Source organism: Mus caroli, chromosome 4, assembly GCF_900094665.2.
Source record: "Mus caroli chromosome 4, CAROLI_EIJ_v1.1, whole genome shotgun sequence".
Lineage (NCBI taxonomy): Eukaryota > Metazoa > Chordata > Mammalia > Rodentia > Muridae > Mus > Mus caroli.
The window spans coordinates 140379942-140403139 of NC_034573.1; the positions used below are offsets into that span (position 1 = coordinate 140379942).

Below are 23198 nucleotides of genomic sequence, written 5' to 3' on the forward strand. Positions count from 1 at the left end.
TGTAGACCAGGCTGGCCTCGAACTCAGAAATCCGCCTGCCTCTGCCTCCCGAGTGCTGGGATTAAAGGCGTGCGCCACCACGCCCAGCTTCACAGTAGCTTTTAAAAAATTGATTGGGTTGGGAGCTGGAGAGATGGTTCAGAGCACTGGCTGCTCTTCCAGAGGTCCTGAGTTCAATTCCCAGAAATCACATTGTGGCTCACAACCATCTGTAATGGGATCCCATGCCCTCTTCTGGTGTGTCTGAAGACAGCAACAGTGCATTCATATAAATTAATAAATCTTTCAAATAAAATTGGGCTAGGTATGTACTTCAGTGGTAGGGTATTAAACTAGCAACAGATAGGCAGTATGTTCAATCCCTAATGCCACGGTAACAAAGAAAGCAACACATCCCCTTCCCTGCACGCTAGGAATACACCTAATCAAAGAAGTAAAAGACCTTTACAATGGAAAAATTTAAGAACACTACCCTAGGGCTGGGCGTGGTGGCGCACACCTTTAATCCTAGCACTTGGGAGGCAGAGGCAGGTGGATTTTTGAGTTCGAGGCCAGCCTGGTCTACAAAGTGAGTTCCAGGACAGCCAGGGCTACACAGAGAAACCCTGTCTCGAAAAAACAAAAAACAAACAAACAAAAGATCATTAAAAAAAAGAACACTACCCTAGGCCTGGAGAACTGACTCTTTTAAGAGCACATGAAGCTCTGCCAGAGGCCCTGAGTCAGTGTCCAGCCTCTGTAACTCCAGCTCCTGAGGGTCTGATGTCATGTTCTGGTCTTCATGGTTACCCAAGTGTACACACAGAGACACATATAATAACAATAAATATGCAAATATAATACAATTATTTTCTTAAAAACCCACTAAAGACACTTAGAAGAAAAGACCTCCAATGCTTATAAGAATTCGAAATTAATTCTGTGAACATGGCTGTATTCCTAAGAGCAGTCTAGAAATAGTTTCTTTTTTTATCCCCTTCCATTGATATTCTTTATAGAACTAAATAAAGGTGATCTTAATATTTATGTGGAAGCACAGGTATCTCAGGTAACTAAAGCAGCCCTGTACAGAAAGCTTTAACAGCTACGGGAGGGAGGGAGGGAGGGAGGGGTTGTGGTACCTTACTTAAGCAGACCCAGAGCCATGGAAGCACAGCAGCATAGTGCTGCTCAGAGACGTGGAGAAGAAAGAGCCTCCTCACACAAAAGGTGCTGCTAAGACTAGATAGCTATCCAATGTGGAGAAGGGTGAGTCTAATCTGTCTCTCATATCATACAAAAGTCATCCAGTGCACATAAAAATGCCTGTGTAAGACCTGGAGCTGAGAAGGACTCCAGTAGCTCAATAAATAATCAAAATTGACAAATAGTGTTCCATGGGATAAGATTATTTTGCACAGCAAAGGAAACAGTCTCAACAGTGGGAGCAAAGAACCTCTGCTGAGTCTACATCTTACAGGGAATTACTATAGAGACAAACATCATGTGCTTTCTTTAATGAAACCTAGAGGTGCAGAGTGTGGGAGAGAGAGATGAGTCGTGGGAGGGACGGGGTAAGGAATGCCAGAGCATAATGGGGATAAAGGAGACAAGTGCCACCCACCCACTCATTCTCTCATATGTAAAATCTAAAGTTTTCCAAATATATAAAGGACACAAATGTAGTGGGCAGGAAGGACCTAAAGGGAGAGTACACATTAGTGTTTTCTCTCGTACAAGGACTCTAGCTTTGACTAATATAAATCTATTTATGGGTCAAAGCAAAAGAGGGAGCATGTGAGAGAAGGAAGGGTCCAGCAGGAGAACAGAGAAAGGTAGAGAGGACTAACTTAGGCAGAGACCAGTGATAGACCCTGGAGCCAGGGGCAGGTAGATCTCTGAGTTCAAGGCCAGTCTGGTCTATAGAATGAGTTCCAGGACAGACAAGGCTACACAGAAATCCTGCCTTAAAACCATTTCCCCAAAAGAAAGAAATTTCAGCTCAGAGATCTTGGTAAACAAAACCAGTTAAACCTACTCTATAGTCAGCCAAAACACTAGAGTCTTTGGTTGAGCTGCAATAAATGTCTTAGCCACGTCTCAGTTCTATGTCTTGTTTCAGCTAGTACTGCATAACCGTTTAACCCCACTGCTTCATCTTTCAGTTCAGAGCCCTAGGAAGGATTCTCTCCTCATAGCCCGGCATGCCTGCCTTCTAGTCTCATGCTAGCACTTTATGTTTGTGTCCATCCATAAGGTATTCTCTTCCTGGAGTTTGTTTTGCATCTATCATGGGAAAGTGGTCATAGTTAACTCTGAAAGTGGTATTTTTGTAACTTCTTGGTAATTATAGGCATCGTTGCATATCTTCTTGACAAGGTGCTCCATACTTTGATCTCATGGGAGATCTTTGTATAGCTTTGGGGATGAGCTTCATCAGCATTTTCTTGGTTACTATCCTGTCTGAAAAGCCTTCAACAACATAGCACAAAGCCCAGATCTTATTATTTCAGTAACTTTTGCCAGAAAACATAAACATCTTCAGATATTGAAAAAAAATATTGCCGGGCGTGGTGGCGCACGCCTTTAATCCCAGCACGCGGGAGGCAGAGGCAGTGGGATTTCTGAGTTCGAGGCCAGCCTGGTCTACAAAGTGAGCTCCGGGACAGCCAGAGCTATAAAGAGAGACCCTGTCTCGAAAAACCAAAAAAAAGAAAAAAAAATATTTAAAAGCCTGTAAATTCAGAGCTGGGTTCCATATATGAACCTGACTAGGAAGTATATCTTTGGTTCATAGTGTGAGGCATTTAGGTCAGGTCGTTGGTCTCCAGGGAAGCCTGCTTGTGACCCTAAAGTGTCAAGGAGGAGATAATATAAAAAGCAGACTCATGCCAGTGATGCCCCATGTCAGAAATATATGTAAGAAGTTTTAGGAGGGATGTACCCTAGTGCAAGATTGTGGAGGATGGTTTCGGGTAAACTGTCTGTGAATGTTGAGCTTTGCTCTTAGAAATGACAGAACATTGAAAGAACGATTCACCACCAACCAAGATAAAAGAAACAGCCAGTGTCGCAGATGCCAGTGCGAGCAAGTGTGGAGAGAAGCAGTGCTGAGCTGTCCTGGAAGGACTGATGCAGCTCTGGAGAGCCAGGCCCACTTGGAGCTGTTGCTTTGTTTTTCAAAATGCGGATGAGCTGGAAGAAAGAGGAAGTAGGTAGCCTGCTTGCCTTCTCCCTCAGGGGAGCTGGCACAAGCTGCCTGTCTTAGCCAACAACAAAATGTCAAAAAAACACACACACAGGGGAAGATCTGCCAGTCACCTGTTTACCTCTTGAGGAGGAACAAGCCAGGATCCCTCCTGGGGTCAGAAGAAGAAAGACACTTGGGTTGCATGCCATCATTGTCACCCAGGGCAGCTAGTGAGACCCAAACAATAATTTTGAAAATAAGATTTTCTTGACTTGGAGTAACTTTTTATGTAATAATAACTTTTTCCTGTGTGTAGCTATTGAGTTCTTTCCCATCTTCCTCTTGTATGTGAAAGAGTTCCTTTGGTGCCCGGCTCCATTTCAGCAGCTCTGCGCTGTCCAAGTACAGCAGCAGGTCTAAGGAAATGCTCTTCCGCCCCGTCGCCCAGTTTTCATGTGTTGGGACAAAGGGAAACTATTTCAGATAAATATGCTTGTGTGTTCTCTCTCTGAACTTAGGAAATTTTACATGGCTGAGAGTGCCTCTGAACTTTGGGTGTCCTACCTCCTTGATTTCGAGGGTTGCCTGGCACATGTGGTCCTCAGGATCAAACCCAGGGCTTCATGCATGTTGGGCAAGCACTCTTATAACTGAGGCTCACCTGCAGCCCTGTGGCTGAGGTGTGCTGTATTTCTGCAGAAAATGTGTAGATTCCTCAGCTTAGAACTCACGTTGTCTCACAGGCTGGACAAGGCTCTGCACAGGGTACCGGGCACCGTGTCCTGCTCTAAGAATCTGTAAGGACTCATGTTCTTGGAAAAGATTTTCATTTTTCTACTCTCCATTCCATTTCTGAGAAACAGTAGGTCCTGTCCTTTTTTCCAATCTTTTATGTTTTGAGGGAATTTTATGATCTTTCTTTTTAAGTTATAACTAAATGGTGTAAATTCATCTTTTAGTTTGCAGGTGGGAATAACCTACATATCAGCTATTTCTTAATGACAAACAGTCCTTTGTGGGACATGAACACTGGATGAGTAGACAGACTTGTTCTGCAGGGTTTTCCCAGGACCTCTCTTGGCTGGTCTGTGGGCAGTGTGAGTGAGTACTTTGGTCCTCAGTATTGCTATAGTGAGATGGACTTGTTACATGGCTTTAGAAATCTTTCAAAATGAGTTTTTAATAGATTTAGTTTCATAGCTAGTGTTGTGCGAGAATGAATCAGGGCACTTGAAATGTTTTGTTTGTTTGGTTGGTTTGGTTTGTTGTTTTTTGGTTTGGTTTTCCCTGTGTGCTGAGGTGTTTATAGTGGATGGTCTTTAGGCATCTGGGGGGAGGGGCATATGCATGCACGGTTGCTTACCTGAGGGGTTAGTGTCAGCCAACCATTATGGTTCATGCTAGGGTAGTGCTCTGCTGCTGAGTTTACACCTCACCCCCACATCCTCCATCTGAACCTCGTTGCTGTTTTTATTGTCCCAGTTCATTCTTGGGAGACCTGGCTGGGCTCCTATTAATTACCTTAGAGGATGCTGTAGTTTAATCACTTGGAGATTTGGGGTTCTTTTTGCATGAAGCATGGCATTCCGTGTGTGCTGTGTTAGCTCTGTCTCCATTGTGGCCATACCTATGTGGCTAGCTTGCTTGTCTGGTCTTTTTGTCAAGTGCGTAGGGTTTTCAAAAGGACATGTGTTTAGTTGCTTCTCCTGAGCACTGCCGCTGCGCTTCAAGTATGCTTCTGTTTCTGCGCTTAATTCCAGCTGCAGTCATTTGGACCTGTTTCCTCATTCTTGTTCTTTGTTGAAAAAGTGGTTATTAAAAACCTGACTTACTTAAAAAATGGAAAAGACAAAAGAAAACTTGCTGTTGTCTCCTGAGGACGGGCGCTTCTGGCTTGGCTTGTGGAGTTCCCTGGTGTTGGCTGTCTGGAATCCCCTTTCTAAGGCCCCACTTCCCTGCACACTAGCTTGGTGTGCTCCGAGAAGCTGCAGAGTCTGTTGGCTGGTCTTTATTTACGGAAACAGCAGGGTTGAGATTGATTGCGTTGTGGAGAGACAGTGTGTGGATGAGGGAGGGTCACAGCACATGCTCAGTCCTGTCAGTGTGAGGGAAGTTTCAGCGTTCTGCGTGAAGGCTTAGGTCATAGCACAAGCTCAGTGAGAGAGAGCTCTGTGAGGTCTCAGCCTGCATGGGCCTCCATTTTGAGTACTTAGAGTAGAAAAGGGCAGAGTTTTAGCAGTAAGTAGAGGTGCAGGGATCCAGCTAGACTCACGAGAGCCTGTGTTAGTCATGGATGATCCATTCAGCCCCTGCAGGTAGGCAATCTTCCCCTGGCCTTACGGAGACATTGGCTTTGCTGCTCAAGCTCCTTCTGAAGATGTTTATGAATCATCTCGCCATTCATAGTGCATGTTCCTAAAGCCTTTGATTCAGCCAGCTGGCCAGGCAGAGGTGGCATTGCGAAGCATAAAATCAGAGCTGTGCATGGGGTCTACCAGGAGATGAATTAAGCAAATGTCCAGTGTGAAGCTTTGTGAGTCTCTACCCCTTTCCTTCACCTCTTCCTCTCTGCCGTGTGATTATAGCCTGGGTTTGCTCAGTGCATTTTGTAGAGCTTGTCTGTCTTAAAGACCTGCAGAGCAGACCTGCAGACTGCCTCATTAGCCGTGTGCCTTGTGGGGATCGCTGGGCCACAGAATGGATCTGTTTGGCTGTTTTAGGAAGGGTGGTAGGTGGGCAGCTATTGGTTGCTTTGAAGGTGGGTGGAACTTGTTTTGATTGAGAGCCTGTTTGCTAGAGCAAATTATAATTCTTGTGAGGTGACACACGAGGGGGATAGCTGTGGATGACGATTGCAACTGTATCATCTTAGTGTGTTTTCAAAGGGATCTGTTATATCACATCAGTTTCTCTTCTGTTCTTTCTGAAGGAGCAAAGCCTTCTTTTTGGAGTTTGTGGCAATTCTCTTGCCAGCTTGGAGAGACTATAAACATTGACATCTATGTTAGAATTGAGATTCCCATACTTTTCTTTATTCTGGTATGTTAGTTTTTGCTTTGTGGTGTATGTGTATTTTGTGTGATTTTTGCATTGAGTAGGAGGAGAGTGGAAATGGGAAAGGTTTGCTGCCAAAGAAGGCAGAGGCATGGACAAGGTCACGTTTGCTACCTGTGGCTTGATGTCTGACCATGAAGTAGCCCTCTCTACCCAGGTGAAGTTGGCTTTTTTTTTTTTTTTTTTTTCCTCCTGTTTGCAGAGAGAGCCCAGGTAGGGGCTGTGACTCTGGTTTACTAGGGAGCCAGTCAGGATAAGCAGATTTTGTACGGTGGAATTCCGACTCAGACAGGGGATTAGGGAACTGTGGGATTGCCTTGCTGCTGTCATTTCCTCTCCGCTGCAGGGCTGGGAACAATTTAGCCATAAGTCAGGTTCTGTGCAGTTGTGAGGACTATAGAAAACACTCCAAGGTAGAAGAATGTGATTCATCTTCTCAGGGACAGGAAAGTTCGCTGTGATTGACTCCAGGGAAGAAGATTCGTAAGGTCTTAGCTGGAGACAGGGATCTTGTGTGAAGAGGCCTCTGATTGGGCCAGGGTTCAGCAGTGCTGACATTTAAAATATTCCTAAAGCATTAATTTGTATTCTTGTATGCTTAATTTAGAATTTGAACTAAAGAGATGCTATGTAGAGAAGTAAGGTGATGCTAGGGTCTTAGTTGATATTTCTGTATTTGATTCCCATTCCTGTGAGGGCCACCTTCTTTTATGACTGTGTATGGAAGTTTGGGGTTAATGCCCAGTGTTTCCCACAGTGTATAATAGTGCTTCTGGAAGCAGACCATGTGCCTGAGCTTTTGGGAGAATGCCGATTTGTTGTGGTTGTGGTTGGAAGGACCTTCCTTCCTCCTCCTCTTTAGTTTGAGCGTTCAGAGTCCCGGTCCACCTGCTTGGCTGGCTGGCTGCTCGGCTTGCACGGCGTTGGGTACAGCCACCTGCTTTGATGGAAGATTTGGAGTTCCTGGCTCTGCTTTGTGGTGACCTCTGGGTTTCTGAGTTGATTTTACATGCATTGAAATCAGCAACACTGTTTTCTCTGTTTATGCATTTGTTCTTTATTCTCCTGTCTTGAGAAAATACATTTTTGGGAAAGTTGCTTCTGAATGTCTGTCTCTTGCCTGGGGTTTTGGGACATGTCTGGAGGTGAAGGGCAGCATTGCAGTTATTCCTGGTTGCTGAGGGCCTCTGTGCAGGTTGGTCAGTAGGTAATGCTGGCCGGTTTGGCTCATTCCCCACTGGATGCACTTGGGACTATCAGGAACTGGGAGGAGGCATAGGAGGATGGGCTTCAGGGAGAATGGACAGTTCTCAGATCCTTTTATTTCAGTATAGAATAAAGTTTACTCAGGCCCCTCAGGGGAGGGGAGTTAAGATGGTAGTAGAGGCAGAGAAAGAGAGAGTAGAGAAGTAGAGGCCGGCCATGAGCACATGGAAGCGGGGGGGGGGGGTGAGGAAGGAGCAAGGGGACAGAGCAGGAGGAAGAAGGGAAGAGCACGAGAGGAGCAAGAGCTAGACTCTCGACTGTGAATGATTGAATGAGTGAAGCCGTGCATTTCAAGTGTGTGTGCCTACGAGTGCAGCCCATCTTGAGCAGCCTGGACATACTTGCTGTGTGTGTGTCACTGGTGCCACTTCTTTTTTTTTTGGTTTTTCGAGACAGGGTTTCTCTGTGTAGCCCTGGCTGTCCTGGCACTCACTTTGTAGACCAGGCTGGCCTCGAACTCAGAAATTCGCCTGCCTCTGCCTCCCGAGTGCTGGGATTAAAGGCGTGCGCCACCACGCCCGGCTGGTGCCACTTCTTAATGCCATCTGCTTCCAGTCGCATCTTTCAGGCAGACTCCCTGGCTGAGGCTGCTCTGAGCTGCCTCAGGCCTGGGGTTTAGCATGCTGTTGATTCTCTAGGCTCCTGAGCTCCTGAGCACTTCTTCCTCCAAAGTTCACTTTTTCTTTTCCACTTTGCTTTTTGCCCTTACTGAGTCATGTTCTACTTACCAAAAACATACTTGTTCTAAGCCTGTGAAAGATGTTGGATGGGGGAAGGCAGGAAACACCAGCTGAAGGAAGACTAGAGGCATGCGCTCTTGAGTCTTCGGGGAAAGCCCACGTGATTGATAATCCTCGGAATCATAAGTTTCTGATCCAGGTGGCACAGGTGCTTACACATATGTTTAAAACCGTGTGCACCGTCATACTGACACTCAGGCAAACTGTTTCTTAACTCAGCTGGGCTAGAGGTCATTTCTGTTAACATTCTTTGAAATATACATTTATTTGTGGTTATGTGATTATCTTTTCTGTTGAGCAGGGGTCACTTCTTCCTTTTAAAAAAATGAATTATTTCCTGGCTGTCCTAGAGCTTGCTCTGTAGACCAGGCTGGCCTCAGACACATAGAGGTCCACCTGCCTCTGCCTCCTGAGTGCTGGGATTGAAGACATGCACCACCACCGCCCAGCCATTTAGTCTTATAACCTCCGTTCCTCGTTTAGGACTTGGCAAATGGATCACCTTGGGGGGATAAGAGGGACTGAGATAGGGTTTCATTATGCAGTACCGGTTGACCTAGAAGTCAAAGACCTACTTACCTTTGCCACCCAAGTGCTAGGGCGGCAGGTTTGTACCACCATGCTTGACACAAACGAAGCTTTGACATAAATATGTTTAAATGGGTGTAGAGGCACAGACCTTTAATCTTAGCATCCAGAGACAAGGGATGAGGATCTCTGTGAGTTTGCAGCAATTCTGGTCTACAAAGTGAATTTCAAGCCAGTCAGCAATACATAGTTAGGCCCTGTTTCAAACAAACAAACAAACAAACTGCAATCACAAACCAAAATGAGTTCAGTAAATGACTGATGTCAGGAATAAGAGAAGTGACTAGATCTGAAGCCAGCTGGTGTTAATAGTCCACATACTCAGTGGACTGGACCAGCTGCCCGTGTGCTCTGAGCTCGGCTTCCAATGGGCCTGATCTCTGTAAAGATGATGAGAACAATGCAGAGTCCTTGTGTGCTGTCATGACTCCAACTCCTCATCCCCAGTTTCTTGAAGATGTGTTCAGTAGCAGAACAGCATTAGGAATTGTCTTGGCTGTTTGTAAACAGCTGTCCACACCTGACCAGTCTGCCTCCTCCTTGCTCTTTCTAAATGTTTATCTTTGGTCCTCTTGAATAAAACTTTTTTTCCCTCTACTATGAAGGTTGAACCCACAACCTGACAGCTTGTTGGTAGCTAAATGCTCAACCATTAAGTTGCATACTCTGTCTTCATTGTATTTTGAGATAGGATCTCACTAAGTTGCCTAAACTGGCCTTAAACTTGGCAATCCTACTGTTTCACCTCCTTCGTAGCTGGGATTGCAATCATATACTACCTTTCTAGGTCCTGAAATTTTGTTTTTACTTTTTTTCTTCTTTTACTTTATGTTTATTAGTGATTTGCCCATGTGTATGTCTGTGTACCACAAGCTTGCCTGGTGCTTGAGTTCACCAGAAGAGGGCATTTGATCCCCTGGAACTGGAATTCCAGATGGTGATGAGCCACCATATGGCTGGTAGGAATTGAACCTAGGTCCACTAGAAGAGCATTTAGTGCTTTTAACTGCTTAGCCATCTCTCTAGCCCCTTTGTTTTTAAAGAAGACCTCCTTCTATATCTGGTAACATTTGGTGTTTCTATTCTTAACCCTGCCCAGGATAGTTACATAGATGGGGAAGGTAGTTGATGCCTTTTGCCTCTTTGCCCACCATATTCACAGTACTGCAATAAAGAGTTCTCTTAGGCAATGGCCTGGACTTTAAGCATTTCGGACTCTTCCAGTGGGGCAGAGAGACCTTGGAAGTGTGCTGTAGCCCTTGCTTACTGGCTCTGTCTTCTCTTGCTGGGAGCGCTGTCAGGCTTAGTGTGTAGTTTGATTTCAGTGCATGGAAAGTCTCGTCTTTGCTTAGGAGATCAACTCAATCCTGGAGGACAACTGTTACATTTGGTAAGCATATGTATCCATATGCACTTTTGCTAAGCTGTTGTTGTTAAAGCCATTTGTGTTTGTGCAGAAGATGAAGACAGTGAAGTCCAGGAAGAGCCTGGAGTGGGGCAGAGATAGATACAGTTGCCAGGTGCCCTGTAGTTGTCAGACCACTGAATGGAAGGTAAGAAAGGAAGGCAGTAAGCAAGGCTGTCACAGCACTTGAGAGCAGCTCCTTCTCCTCTGCTGTCTACATTGTCTTCCTTCCAACTAGCAAGCAAATGCTGCTTCTGTCTTCCTTTTACAGTAACCCAACTCTCCCAGCTTCGGGCTCATCCTCCTAAGTGCCAGAATCTCAGCCTCCTAACCACCACACCCAATTCTAACATTGTTTTCAACCTGTTTCTCTGATATGAGGTGGTTTTGAGTGAAAGGTATTTATGGTTCTTCTCAGGGTAGGTAGAGTTTGTAACTCATCAGCTAATGCCTAGCTCCTAGTTCTGGACACTGGATTATAGTCTGAAGAAGCCTGTGGGAGAATTGCTTCTGTAATTAATTGTTGTGACTTCTTGAGAGAGAAGAGTAGCCTTTACTTCCTCAGGCTTGGCTCTCTCCTGCAGAGCTGTACGACTGTCACAAGCTTCTCAGGAGCTCGCTCAGAGGAGCTTAAGCTGTGCTTCCAGCTTTGCAGCACACCTGTGCTGACTCCATGCCTGTGGGTGTGGGCTGTTCTCCATACTTTACTGTTTTTGAGTGAAAGCTGAACTTTGTTCCTGTTTGTCAGACCTGTTCTTGATTTTGCTTGGAAGATTAGCCTTCTGTCCCCTGTGACTTTATTACCTTGGAATAAAGCCAGTAGTTGCTGTCTATAGCTAAGACACGCTTGATTTAGAATATTAGAGTCATTATTCATTCAAAAAATATGTATTAGTGTCCAACCTCTTTAGACACCAGGAAATGCAAATCAAAACTACATTGAGATTCTGTCTCACTTCAGTCAGAGACTGTCATTAAGAAAGCAAATTAGGGGTGTGGGATGGGAAAGGTCACTGGACAGATGGAACAGTGGTCAAGTGCACTCACTGCCCTTTACAGAGGCTCTGGGACTTAGTTCCCCAAACCCACAGGGTAGTTTACAACCATCCATAACCCCGATTCCAAGGGATCCAATGCCTTTCTGACTTCTCTGAGCACCAGGCATGCATGTGGTGCATGGACATACATATAAGCAAAACATTTATACACATAAAATAAATAAATCTAAAGGAAAGGAAACTAACTAATAGGAGCCTGGAGAAGAAGGCTCAGCAGTTATTGTTTAGAGGTCTGAAGTTTTGATTCCCAGCATCCAATGTCCCATGGCACATAATCCCCTATAGCCCACTCTCTGTGAGATCTGAACACCTTCTGGCCACAGCAGTTACTGACTGCACTGTACAGGTGCACACATACACGTGAAAGGAAATCTGAATGACTTTGAAGGGGCAGTGGACAGAAAGGAACACTCACACATTGTTTCTAGTGATATAAAATGGTGTAGCCACTATAGCGATGAGTTACAGGTGTTCCTCAAGAAATCCAAAGGTGACCCACCATACCCTCGCAGGCTCGTCTGCACGCCAGAGATGCTCTGTATGCAGGGTTATGGCAGGATTGTTCACAGTAGCCATGTGTGGAAAGCCTAGGTTCTCGCTCACAGAAACAGATCAAGACAGTGTGCTGCTGTGCAGAGTTACCCAACCATAAGGAAAGTAATGGATGGAACTGCAGGGTCATCCTTTGAAGTAAAACACACTAGACTGAAAATAATAATTATATGTTTCTTCTCCTAGATTAAAATGTGACATGAAATGGAGGGCAGACTGCCTGGGAAAACGGCACATGGGGAGAGGGAGAAGTACACACAGCACCCGTAGCAAAAATGCACGCTTACTACATGCCAGCTAAAGCTTAAAGTGTGCACTGGTAAGAGCCAGGCTGCTCTTAGACGTAGTAGGGAGCTAAAAGTAGGCTTGGTTCCTTATCTTCACGGTGGTTTTTCTCTTCAGAACAGGACAGCCATTTGTATGATCTGTAACTGTTCCAAGAAGTCATGACTGATAGAGGCTGCAGTGAAGTTTGCAGATTTGTCCTTTGTAACTGATGGCCATCACATCGTGCTAAGAATAGCAGTGACTGTCCAGCAGGCCTCTGTCTAGTTCATACCATAGCTGCAGCCTTAGTTATTTGCCCTTAAGAGCTGGAGGGGGGGGGGAGGGGAGGGGAGGGGAGGGGAGAGTAGGGAGAGGAGAGAGAAGAGAGATCATATCCAGATTATGTCCAGATTACATGTGAAACTAAAGCTGAACGGAGCCATTGTCTTGTTTCTGGAGTGCAGAGTACTTGGTACTGTGCAGCACATATCCACACAGTGCTGCTCCCTCCTTCCCTTTCTTTGGGATGATGAAATGATCCTGTCCATTCTCAGGCCAGCCCTAGGGTGGTGCAGGCCTGAGGGACCAAGTCAGAAGAAGCCTCTCTGTGGCTGGTGGGTTCTGCCTTGCCTCCTGGCACAGACTCTTCTCCCTTTTTGAAATTCAGATGCAAGCTTTCTGCCTCTTTCTGTCCACTCCCTATTTACTTCTTCGACTAAACTGTTTCCATGGTAACAGGTTACTTTTCAAAGCGAACATCTTGTCATTTTATTTAATCTACTGCAGCTGAAGAGAGCTGAAATATTAAGTTGTAGTTGCTATGGATACTGCTTTGTTACATCAGTTTCTTTTGTATCAGTTTTCATATACAGTGAGTTCTCTTTTCTTCTTCTTTTGATACTACAAAAATAAACACAATGACTTACCATCATCATTGTTATTTGCCTTTTGCAACTGGTTAGTTTTTCCTATCCCAACCAAAGATTTGTAGAATACTAGAGGTTGAGAGTCAGCTCTTTTTCAAAACATAATTTATATTAGCTATACAGAGAAATTATCTGTGCTAAGAGGAACAATGGTAATTTTTAAGTAGAATGAACACAGATATACATATTAAGTTGGATCCATAGTATTTTGGTGTTTCAAATCACAGAGGTTCCTAGGAAGTAGAAAATGAAAGAAGTCAGCAGGTACAATGGAACTGACCTATGATCTTTGGAAGGCAAAGCCAGAGGATTGTCAGTTTGAGTCCAGTATGGACTACATAGGAACACACACACACACACACACACACACCCTGTCACTCACAGACTCAACACACACTCATACACTCACTCGCACACAGACACACTTTCTGGGATTTCTTGTCATTATTTTAAATTAGATGTCTTGGAGTTTGTTGATTGTTCTGGCCTTTTCTGAGACAAAGTTTCTGTGTGTAGCCTCGGCTGCCCTAGAACTCAGGGTTCCACCTACCTCTGCCTCCTGAATGCTGGGATTGAAGGCTTTTGCCACCACCTCCAACCTTGGAGTTAATTGACTCTGAAACAGTGACTGGCTCAGTTCTTTGTATAGACCTGGAGGCTGTGTCTGTTACTCAGCCTCTCTCATGTCTGCCCTTTTCTCCTATTTCAGTCTATTTGTAGCCCATCTGTTGACTTTTTAGAAACTTTAGCTCCTGCACTGTAGTAGTGGTGCACACCTTTAATCCCAGCACTCAGAAAGCAGAGGCAGGTGATCTTTGAGGCCATCTGGTCTACAGAAAGAGTTTCAGGACAGCCAGTTCTACACAGAGAAACCCTGTCTCAAGCAAACAAACAAACAGAACCACAAGCAGAAGAGCATGCAAGTGTAGGGGGAAGTTTCTGCCTGCCTCTGTGTATGTGTGCACGAGCGTGCGCGCACGAGCCCTGGAGCACTCATGCAAGCACACGAGTGCGTATCTGTGCTCCTACATCAGGATGCAGCCGTTGTCTCTTCCAAGCTCTCAGTCCTGCTGCCCTTGCCCTAGGTAGTTCTATCCTTCCCTCCCCATCCCAGCACCTACAGCCTCTGAGCTTTCTCCGTGTCAAGAAAGTTACAATGATGTTATTCTTTGTATGTGAATGGGGTTCTTTTTAATTTTTAAAATTAACTTTACACACGTGTAAATCAGAGTTGGGACTCTCCTTCCATCATGTTTTCCAATTCATGTCATCAAGCTTGGTTGCACGTCACTTTATCCCCTGAGCCATTCTGCAGGCCCCTCACTTAAAAAATTTTTCAAATTACTTTATGCGTGTGTGTGGACATTCCATGATGCATAGGTGGAGGCTAGAGGACAAGTTTCTAGAATTGATTTTCTCCTTGTATCATGTGACAATCCAGAAGATTTTTTTTTCTTTTTTTTAAGATTTATTTATTTATTATATGTAAGTACACTGTAGCTGTCTTCAGACACTCCAGTAGAGGGTGCCAGATCTCATTACGGATGGTTGTGAGCCACCATGTGGTTGCTGGGATTTGAACTCTGGACCTTCGGAAGAGCAGTCGGGTGCTCCCACCCACTGAGCCATCTCACCAGCCCCAGAAGATTTTTAATAAGTGTTTACATTGTACACTAGCTTTCGTGTGGGAACTTAAATTGGCAGTAGGGTGCTTGCCATTCAAGCAATAAAGCAAAACCAAAACATTGCACACTGTCTTTAAAATACTAACTATGATTGGATCTTGGTGCGGTACTAGAACAATGGTGGACAGTGTGGCGGCTCTCATGGGTCCTGGGTGTGGTACTAGAAAAATGGTGGACAGTGTGATGGCTCTCATGGGTCCTGGGTTTGAGGCTAGGTGTTGAGACACTGCCTCAGAAAGTAATCATGGCTGGCCTGTCTATACCTCACCATGCAGACCATGATAGCCTTGAACTCACAGAACTCTGCCTGCGTCTCCTAAATAAGTGGGAGAGTAGGTAGATCACACAACCATTAGGGAACCATAAAATAGCACAGACATTCTAGAATAGGCCAAAGATTGAGCTGTAAATCCAAGTCACCAGAGAAGCTGTGGTTTAGGCTTTCTGAGGTACAATAGGAGCTCCTTGCATTCAGAAAGCATTTGAAAAGTCTGTGGTAAGGCTTTGGCAGGCTAGTTTGGTCATGGCTGTCTAGGAAATAGAAATGAACATGTTAGGGTAGAAATAGTGGCTATGCCAAGTGAAAAAAGCAAGCAGGTTGGTTTGGTGTGGTGGTGTACACTCTAGAGTCGGGGCAGGCAGATCTCTGAGTTCCAGGCCAGCCTCATCTACACAGTAAATTATAGCTGAGCTGAGATTACACAGAGAAACCTTGTCTCCCAAAACCAAAACCAAACCAAACCAAACCAAGCAGTTAGTTTTAGAAAGTTGTTGTGACTTGGTCTGTTAGATTCTCAACATGGTTCTTGAAGCAGTTATTCTCTACATAAACCTACCTGAATAGTCCACCTACAAGCTTCTGTGTCAAAAAGGAAAGCAGATGCCTATCTATCAAAATGAGCTTTTTGTGTGAGTGTGTCAGCATCATAACCTTTCTGGTCAACCTGCTTCCGGTGAGCTGTTGTAGTTTTATTTCCCCTTGAAAATGCCCACCTTCTTCCTTGCCGCCTCCTTCAGAGGCATCCAGTTCACTCCAGGCTGAGTGACTGACTTGGCTGTGTGTGCCAGAGGTAGGGGGGTACACAGGATAACAAAACAACGCAAATGAACAATTTTGCCACCTCAGGCAGGTATTGGTTGAGCTTTGAGAGGTGTACATCTTGTTTAAACCATAGCACATTGTTGTAACACACAAAGTTCACACTGGAGAGACACAGGATGGAGGCGTAACACAGTTGTCACTGGAGAGACACAGGATGGAGGCATAACACAGTTGTCACTGGAGAAACACAGGATGGAGGTGTATCACAGTTGTCAAGAATTACCATTTATGTAGGGCCATGGGCATTGCTAGCCTGGGCTGTATGCAGCTGGTTGGACATTGGAAACCTGGCTGGTTTCTTTAACTTCTCGTAGTATTTTTGTGAAGTTTCTTCTGGAATGGGTTATCTTATGTTTATGATAATGGTATCTGGGTCTTTTCTGGTTGGGAGATGGATGCCACCTCCCTGACAGGTTCATTCTAAGAATCTTAGTACTGGGACTACATTTTTTTGTGTTATTTTTGCTGTCCTCTCGCCCTTTGTCATTGCTACTACTGACCTACCTCCCTAACAGCACCCCCAAATAGTTCTCTTGGTGAGAATGCTTGTTGGAGTGTAAAAAAAGTGAGGCAGGCCCTGTAGCTCCGTTGGTAAGGTGCTTGCCTGGCATACATGGTCCTGAGTCTGGTCTTCAGGATTCTGAGCATGGTGAGACATGCTGTGGTTTTGTTCATTGTTCGGTTGGTTGTTTTGAGACTTTTCTCTGTGCAGTCCTGGAAGTCACTCTATAGATCAATCATGCAAACTCACAGAGGTCCACCTGCCTCTGCCTCCTAGGTGAGTGCTGGGATTAAAGGTCTATGTCACCATCACTCACACAGGTAATCTCAGCCCCCAGGAAGGAAGGAAAGATCAGAAGTTCAGACTCCCCCTGATCTATATAGTGAGAGCAAGGAGGATAGCCAGGGCTTCATGGAGAGCTCCTGCCTCACACAAGTGCTATAGGTAGAAGACAATAGAAGAGACTACATACAGTCAGTTAGAAATAGCGAGAAACTGGCCCCCTTTTACGATGTCTCTCTGGAGCTGGAGAGAAGGCTCAGCAGTTAAGAGCACTGGCTGCTCTTCCAGAGGTCCCAGGTTCAATTCCAAAGCACCCACGTGGTAGCTCACAATGTCTGTAGCTTCAGTTCCATGTCCATCTGATGCCCTCTTCTGTCCTCAGAAGACAGGAGGACAGGAGTACACACAGAAGTAAATGGTGTCTCTTATCTACTTGAAGTGACTTTAGTTCCCTTGGAAAAAAAACTTCAAATATTTATGCCAGAACAGTTGTGTTAACCTTGTGTTCTCTTCACTGCAGGAGGCTGAATAGTACCCAAGGGGAAATTCGAGTTGGCCCTAGCCACCAGGTAAAATATTTTACTAACTTAATAGCTTTTTATTTCCTGGGTTTTTTTTTTTTTCAATTGCATCTTTATTCTTTTGAACAGCATCTTACGAATGGTTATTGATGTGGAGAATTTTCTATTTTTAAATCCAGAGTTACAGGTTTCTCTCTCTCTCTCTCTCTCTCTCTCTCTCTCTCTGTGTGTGTGTGTGTGTGTGTGTGCGTGTGTGCGTGTGTCTGTCTCTGTCTGTGTGTGTAGCCAGGTGACACTCTCAGTTGTTCTGCTCTGTCCCTCTCTACGTTGTCTCTTTGAGACCATTTTCACTGGTCCTGTAGTTTGGCGGACGGCCAGCAGGCTGCACCAGTTCCCTCACCCTGTCCCTGCTACAGGTGCAGCAGGCATGCCTGGCTCTTTGTGTGGTTCCTAGGATCTGAAGTAAGGCCTTCATGCTTACGTAGTAAGTGTGCTCTCTCTTCCCATCCCGAAGGTTTTGATTTTGTTGATTTTGAGACAGTGTACTGCCCTGTAGCCAAGACTGGCTTTAAGCTCTTTGTAGCAGCCGGGCGGTGGTGACACACGCCTTTAATCCCAGCACTTGGGAGGCAAAGGCAGGTGGATTTCTGAGTTCGAGGCCACCCTGGTCTATAGAGTGAGTTCCAGGACAGCCAGGACTACACAGAGAAACCCTGTCTCGGGAAAAAAAAACCAAAAAAACAAAAAAAAACCCAAAAAGCGGTTTGTAGCATAGACTAGACTTGCACTTCCAATCCCTCTGCCTCTGTCTCCTCAGTGCACTGTATCCAGCTTCAGGGGTCTTTCCTCCTGGCCAGACTACCATGTATTAAAACATTAAAAGCAACCGTGGGAAGACTGGGACGACAGATAGGAAGAAAGTGAGGATGGGCTGGAATGTGTGTGCTCAGCCTTCAGTTTTTATGGAGTGTTATAATGAAGCCCATAATTTTCTACCATAACCTAAAAGTTCATGAGAAAGAAAAAATTTTATATATATTTACTTTATTTATATGAGTACACTGTAGCTGTCCTTTTTTGTGAGTGTAGCTGTCTTCAGACACATCAGAAGAGAGCATCAGATCCTGTTACAGGTGGTTGTGAGCCACCATGTGTTTGCTAGGAATTGAACTCAGGACCTCTGGAAGATTAGACAGTGTTCTTAACCACTGAGCAAAGGTTTATTCACCCATTGTGTGTATGTATTTCACTGTTTCTTTATTCATCCATTGATGAACATTGAGTTACTGTACACTTTAATTCAAAAAGCTGGGTTCTTGGTGAAGAGCATACACTGCCCTTCCGTAGGACCCAGGTGCAGTTGCCTGGCATCCACATGGTGCTTAGCAACCACCTATAACTCTAGTTCTAGGGGATTTGATACCCTTTTCTGGTTTCTGTAGGCACCAGGCTCACATATGCTACATATGCATGCATACTGGTAAAGTACTCATGCATATGAAATAAAAATAAGCAACATTTTATTAAAATGAAGACTGAGAGTGTTGCTCAGTGGTGGAGCCGTCCTGCCACCCCTAGGAAGAGGGAGAACTCACTATTCTAAACACTCTTTCCTTCCGAGAGGCAAGATGGCTGCTCCTCTTCAGCTGGATCTCAGATGAGCTATGCTCTCTGGCATGCGTTTGGCGCACTAAGGTTCCTCTGCTTAGGCTTCTGGTACCAGTTAGGAGGCTCTGATGGGGAGTGCTCTGGCCACTACAGATGTTCACACCTTCTGCAGGGCAGTCAGTCAGTCCCGGGATGCTCTTCTGGGAGCATTGCTGGCATTCTCATGCTTCTAGTCTGTTCTCCAAAGGTGGGAGCTGCGTTCAGTGCTTTTGACAGGGACATGTGTTGAGTCATGTGGCCATTGCTAAGTCCCAGGGGAAATGGGCTTATCGTGATGACTCTGGACTGTCACTTTAGTGAGCTGTGTGTTGGGGAGATAGCCAGTATGCTTGAAATTACAGGTCACAGCAGTCCTTGTGGCCATAAAGGATTTAGGTGTCTCCTAATTGTTTTCTTGTTGTTGTTGTTGTTTGGTTGGTTAGTTTTGGTTTTGGTTAGCTTTTCAATGTCTTTATATGCCACATACATGTATTCAGATCTTATTTTAACTTTGATGAGAGAAAAGTAAAAAAAAAAAAAAATAATAATAATAGTGACATATTTATCAAAATGCAGAAACCAACAAAGAGATAGTGTTTCTAGATGTTTCTCAGTTTATAGCAAAGGCAGAAATACACAATATATTGCAGGACCTTTAATTTTGGTCTTGTTCAAGGATAGTCTTCCCAGAGTGGGCTGTTAGGTGGGAGTTCTGGCAGGCTCCTGATCAGGACTGCCTCTGGACTGTGGATTTGTTGGGGTGGTGCCCACAGGCAGTTATGAAGGGCCTGAAGTGGGTTCTGGGAACCAAACTTGAGCCCCTTGTTTGATTTTAGGCGGTGGGTAGCTTATCAATATGTAGCCTAGATGGGCTCTGCCTTCTGAGTGCTGAAACTACAGGCATGTACTATTGTACTAGACATCATCTTTGGGTTGTGTTTTTTTCTATTTACAGTTATCATGCGTGTGTGCGTGCGTGCGTGCGTGCGTGCGTGCGTGCAGGTACATGCATGCATGCCTGTGAACATCAGAGGACAACTTGGAGGAGTAGATTTTTTCCTTGTATTGCACAGGTCCCAAGGATCAAACTAGGTTGTCCTACTTGGCAACAGGTCTCTACCCTGCAGCTATGCTATAAATCCAGTACCCAGTTCTCGCTCGTCATACTTTCTCTCTCCTCTTCCCCCTGTGCTATACTTTCTACACATTTTCTCTTCCACAGTTTGTTTCCAGGGTTGCAGGATCTACATACTAGACTTTGACTTAAGTTTTATTTACTACCCTGACAGAAAAGGTGATTGCTAGGGTAGGATGTGCCTAAAACCAGAATGAAGCAAATTTGCTTGACTTGGGTTTGTGTGCTTTCATTTAAGTAAAATACGCATTCATTATCAGATCTGAAAAAAAAAATTTTTTTAAAGAAAAGTTTTGGAGTACCAAAATCAGATTACCGTTTGTCTTAATTAGGGTTTTGCTGCTGTGAACAGACACCATGACCAAGGCAACTCTTATAAAGACAACATTTAATTGGGGCTGGCTTACAAGTTCAGAGGTTCAGTCCATTATTACCTAGGCAGGCACATGGCAACATCCAAGCAGGCATAGTGCAGGAGAAGCTGAGATTTCTCCATCTTCATCTGAAGGCTGCTAGCAGAATACTGACTTCCAGGAAGCTAGGGCTAGGGTCTTAAAGCCCATGCCCACAGTGACACACCTACTCCAACAAGGCCACACCTTCTAATAGTGCCATTCCCTGGGCTAAGCATATACAAACCATCACGCCTTCTTGAAGTTTTTAGCTTTTTCTAGGGTAGATGATAACATCTACAAAAGCTCCCGGGAGCATGAGACAATCCTCCTCAGTGCTCCTGAGCTCTGCAGAGCTAGCAAGACTTGTTCGTCTGCTCGCCCTCAGGCTGCTGCCTACGTTTGATAATTGAAATGCATCACAAATCCAGTATTTTAATTACAAATAGTGCAATGATGAAGTCTTCTTATAAAAGACACAATTATTATATTTTACGCCAAATCAAGTCAGTAATGTCTTGGGGTTGAGAGATAATTGCCATTTAACTGGCAAGTTGGCTGGAGCCTGGTGACCTAGTAATCCTGCCCCTACATGGTGGGAGGAGAGAACTGACCCCTGCATGTAACCTGTGGGACATTGCCACCCTCACCAACACAAAAATAAATCCGTTTAATTAAAAACAAACATAAACACACACACACACACACAATACTCGCCCTGCAAACATGAGAACCAGAGTTCATTAGAACCCATAAAACTGTCAAGTAAGTGTGCTATTCTTGGGCTGGAGAGATGGCTCAGTGGGTAAGAGCACCCGACTGCTCTTCCAAAGGTCCGGAGTTCAAATCCCAGCAACCACATGGTGGCTCACAACCATCCTTAACGAGATCTGACTCCCTCTTCTGGAGTGTCTGAAGACAGCTACAGTGTACTTACATATAATAATAAATAAATCTTTAAAAAAAAAAAAAAAGTGTGCTGTTCTTCCCGTGACCTCCTGCAGGAGAATGTAGCTTAGTCATAATGGCAAGCTCTGGGTGTGATTGAGAGACCCTGTCTCAATCAATAAAATCAAAGACCAATTGAGTATGATTTTCTATATCAACCTTAGGCATCTCTGCTTGTTCTCCAACAAACACACATGCCCACTCACATGCAATAAAATGCATACCTATAGATGCACATCACATGTACAAAAGACAGTGAAACAGTCATTTCTTTTTAAAAATATTTGTTTTCAATTTAGAGTTATATGTGTATGCTTATGTCTTTGGGGACTCATGTATGTGAGTATAATTGCCCCAGGAGATCAGAAGAGGACATTGAATTCCTCTGGATCTTGAGTTACAGTTAATTGTGGACTGCCTGGTGTGGATGCACAATTATAACTAAGGGGTGAGGGAATGCCCCTGGGAAATTATCCTAAGCCACATATCTGGTGTAAATGGGCTCTACTGGGGGTAAGGGAGAAGAGTAAGGGCCTAGAGAAGGGATAGAGGCTGGGAAGTGGACATAAAGATAGGTGACAGGTACAGGTCAGGGTAAAGCCATGAGGGCAGAGAAGAGGTGGGGTGGTGCAGAGAAGGACAAAAAAGAGAGAGAGTGTGAGAATGCTGGGGTGGAGGGAAGAACACAAGACTAAAGGATGGACCATGTATGGGGAGGTGAGAGAGAGAGAAAGAACAAGCTAGCTAGCTAGCTCTGGGGTGGCAGGCAGTCCTTTTATAGGCAACCCACACCTGGTGTACCTGGTGGCAGCAGGTAGATCCCTGGGAGGAGCCTAGTGGAATCTCCTGTAAGCCAACATCGGTAACTGAACTCTGTCCTCTGCAAGAACAATACTTGACTGTTAACTGCTGAACCACCAAATGAGTCATCTTCAACATCTTCCCGCTTCTCTCTCCCTCGTTCCCCTTTCCCTGTAATTCTGCTTTTATGTATGTGTAAAACTATATATGTAAATTCATTTTGATGCTTAAATTTAAATTTAAAACTTTAAACATGAGCCAGGCATGGTGGCGCACGCCTTTAATCCCAGCACTCGGGAGGCAGAGGCAGGCGGATTTATGAATTCGAGGCCAGCCTGGTCTATACAGTGAGTTCCAGGACAGCCAGGGCTATACAGAGAAACCCTGTCTTGAAAAAACAAAAAACAAACAAACAGAAAAAAAATCCTTTAAACATTCTATTAATCCTGCTCTGCTTTCATCTAAATCTGTTTGTTTTTCCCATGTGTGGTTGACACTAACCTAATTGCTTTCATTCATTTATCTTACGGCCCAAATAACAACACTTATGCTGCTGTGGCCTCTTCCTTCTACTGTCTTTGGTGCTGGGATTGAGTTTAGGGTCTTGCATGTGCATTACACATACTTTGCCACTGAGTTATCCTCACAGTGTACTGTTAAACTGTATTCGCCTTTCGATTATATTCCAAGAGGGCTGTGTAGGTGAATTAATGTTTCAGCATTACGTGAAACAGTTCCCCAGCAGAACACTGAGCCTGTTCCTACGTGCTGCTCGTTGGCTTTAGAGACTTCATGATGTTCTTCCTCCCACTGTTAGTCTCTCTTCTCCTTTTATGTCAATGGTAGATAATACTCACTCACTAGGCTTCCTTCCTTTTGTTGCCTTCAGAGCTGGTCTGTCCTCCAGGTTTAAGCCCCTTCCTTTTCCACCCTGCATAAGATAGAGCATGTCTGAGCTGCCTGCCCTGTTATGAGTAGTGCTGCAGTGAACGGCCTGTGCATAACAAGGTCACCTTTACAATGTCCTTAAAAGGGGGCCTGCCTGTAGACTATTCCTGATGGCATCCCCTCCCTAGTCTTTATGATAGACGGAGAGTGGAGTCTGCTGTTAACCTGCACTCCTTGTTTGGACCTCCCTTCTTTCTTTTTTTTTTTTTT

At 44.7% G+C, this 23198-nt stretch overlaps 1 protein-coding gene across 12 annotated transcripts in view; it reads left to right on the forward strand.

Annotated features, from left to right (window-relative positions):
- Rere (arginine-glutamic acid dipeptide repeats) overlaps positions 1-23198 on the forward strand; it is a 342546-nt gene that overhangs the window by 204084 nt on the left and 115264 nt on the right. For 11 of the 12 annotated variants that reach the window (XM_029475940.1, XM_021161463.2, XM_029475947.1 and 8 more), the window contains one exon: positions 17117-17165. In XM_029475940.1, the coding sequence (XP_029331800.1) occupies positions 17117-17165 (49 nt within the window). Of the gene's footprint in view, positions 1-5072; positions 5485-17116; positions 17166-23198 lie in introns of those variants that run through there. The other variant, XM_029475949.1, reaches the window with a different exon arrangement.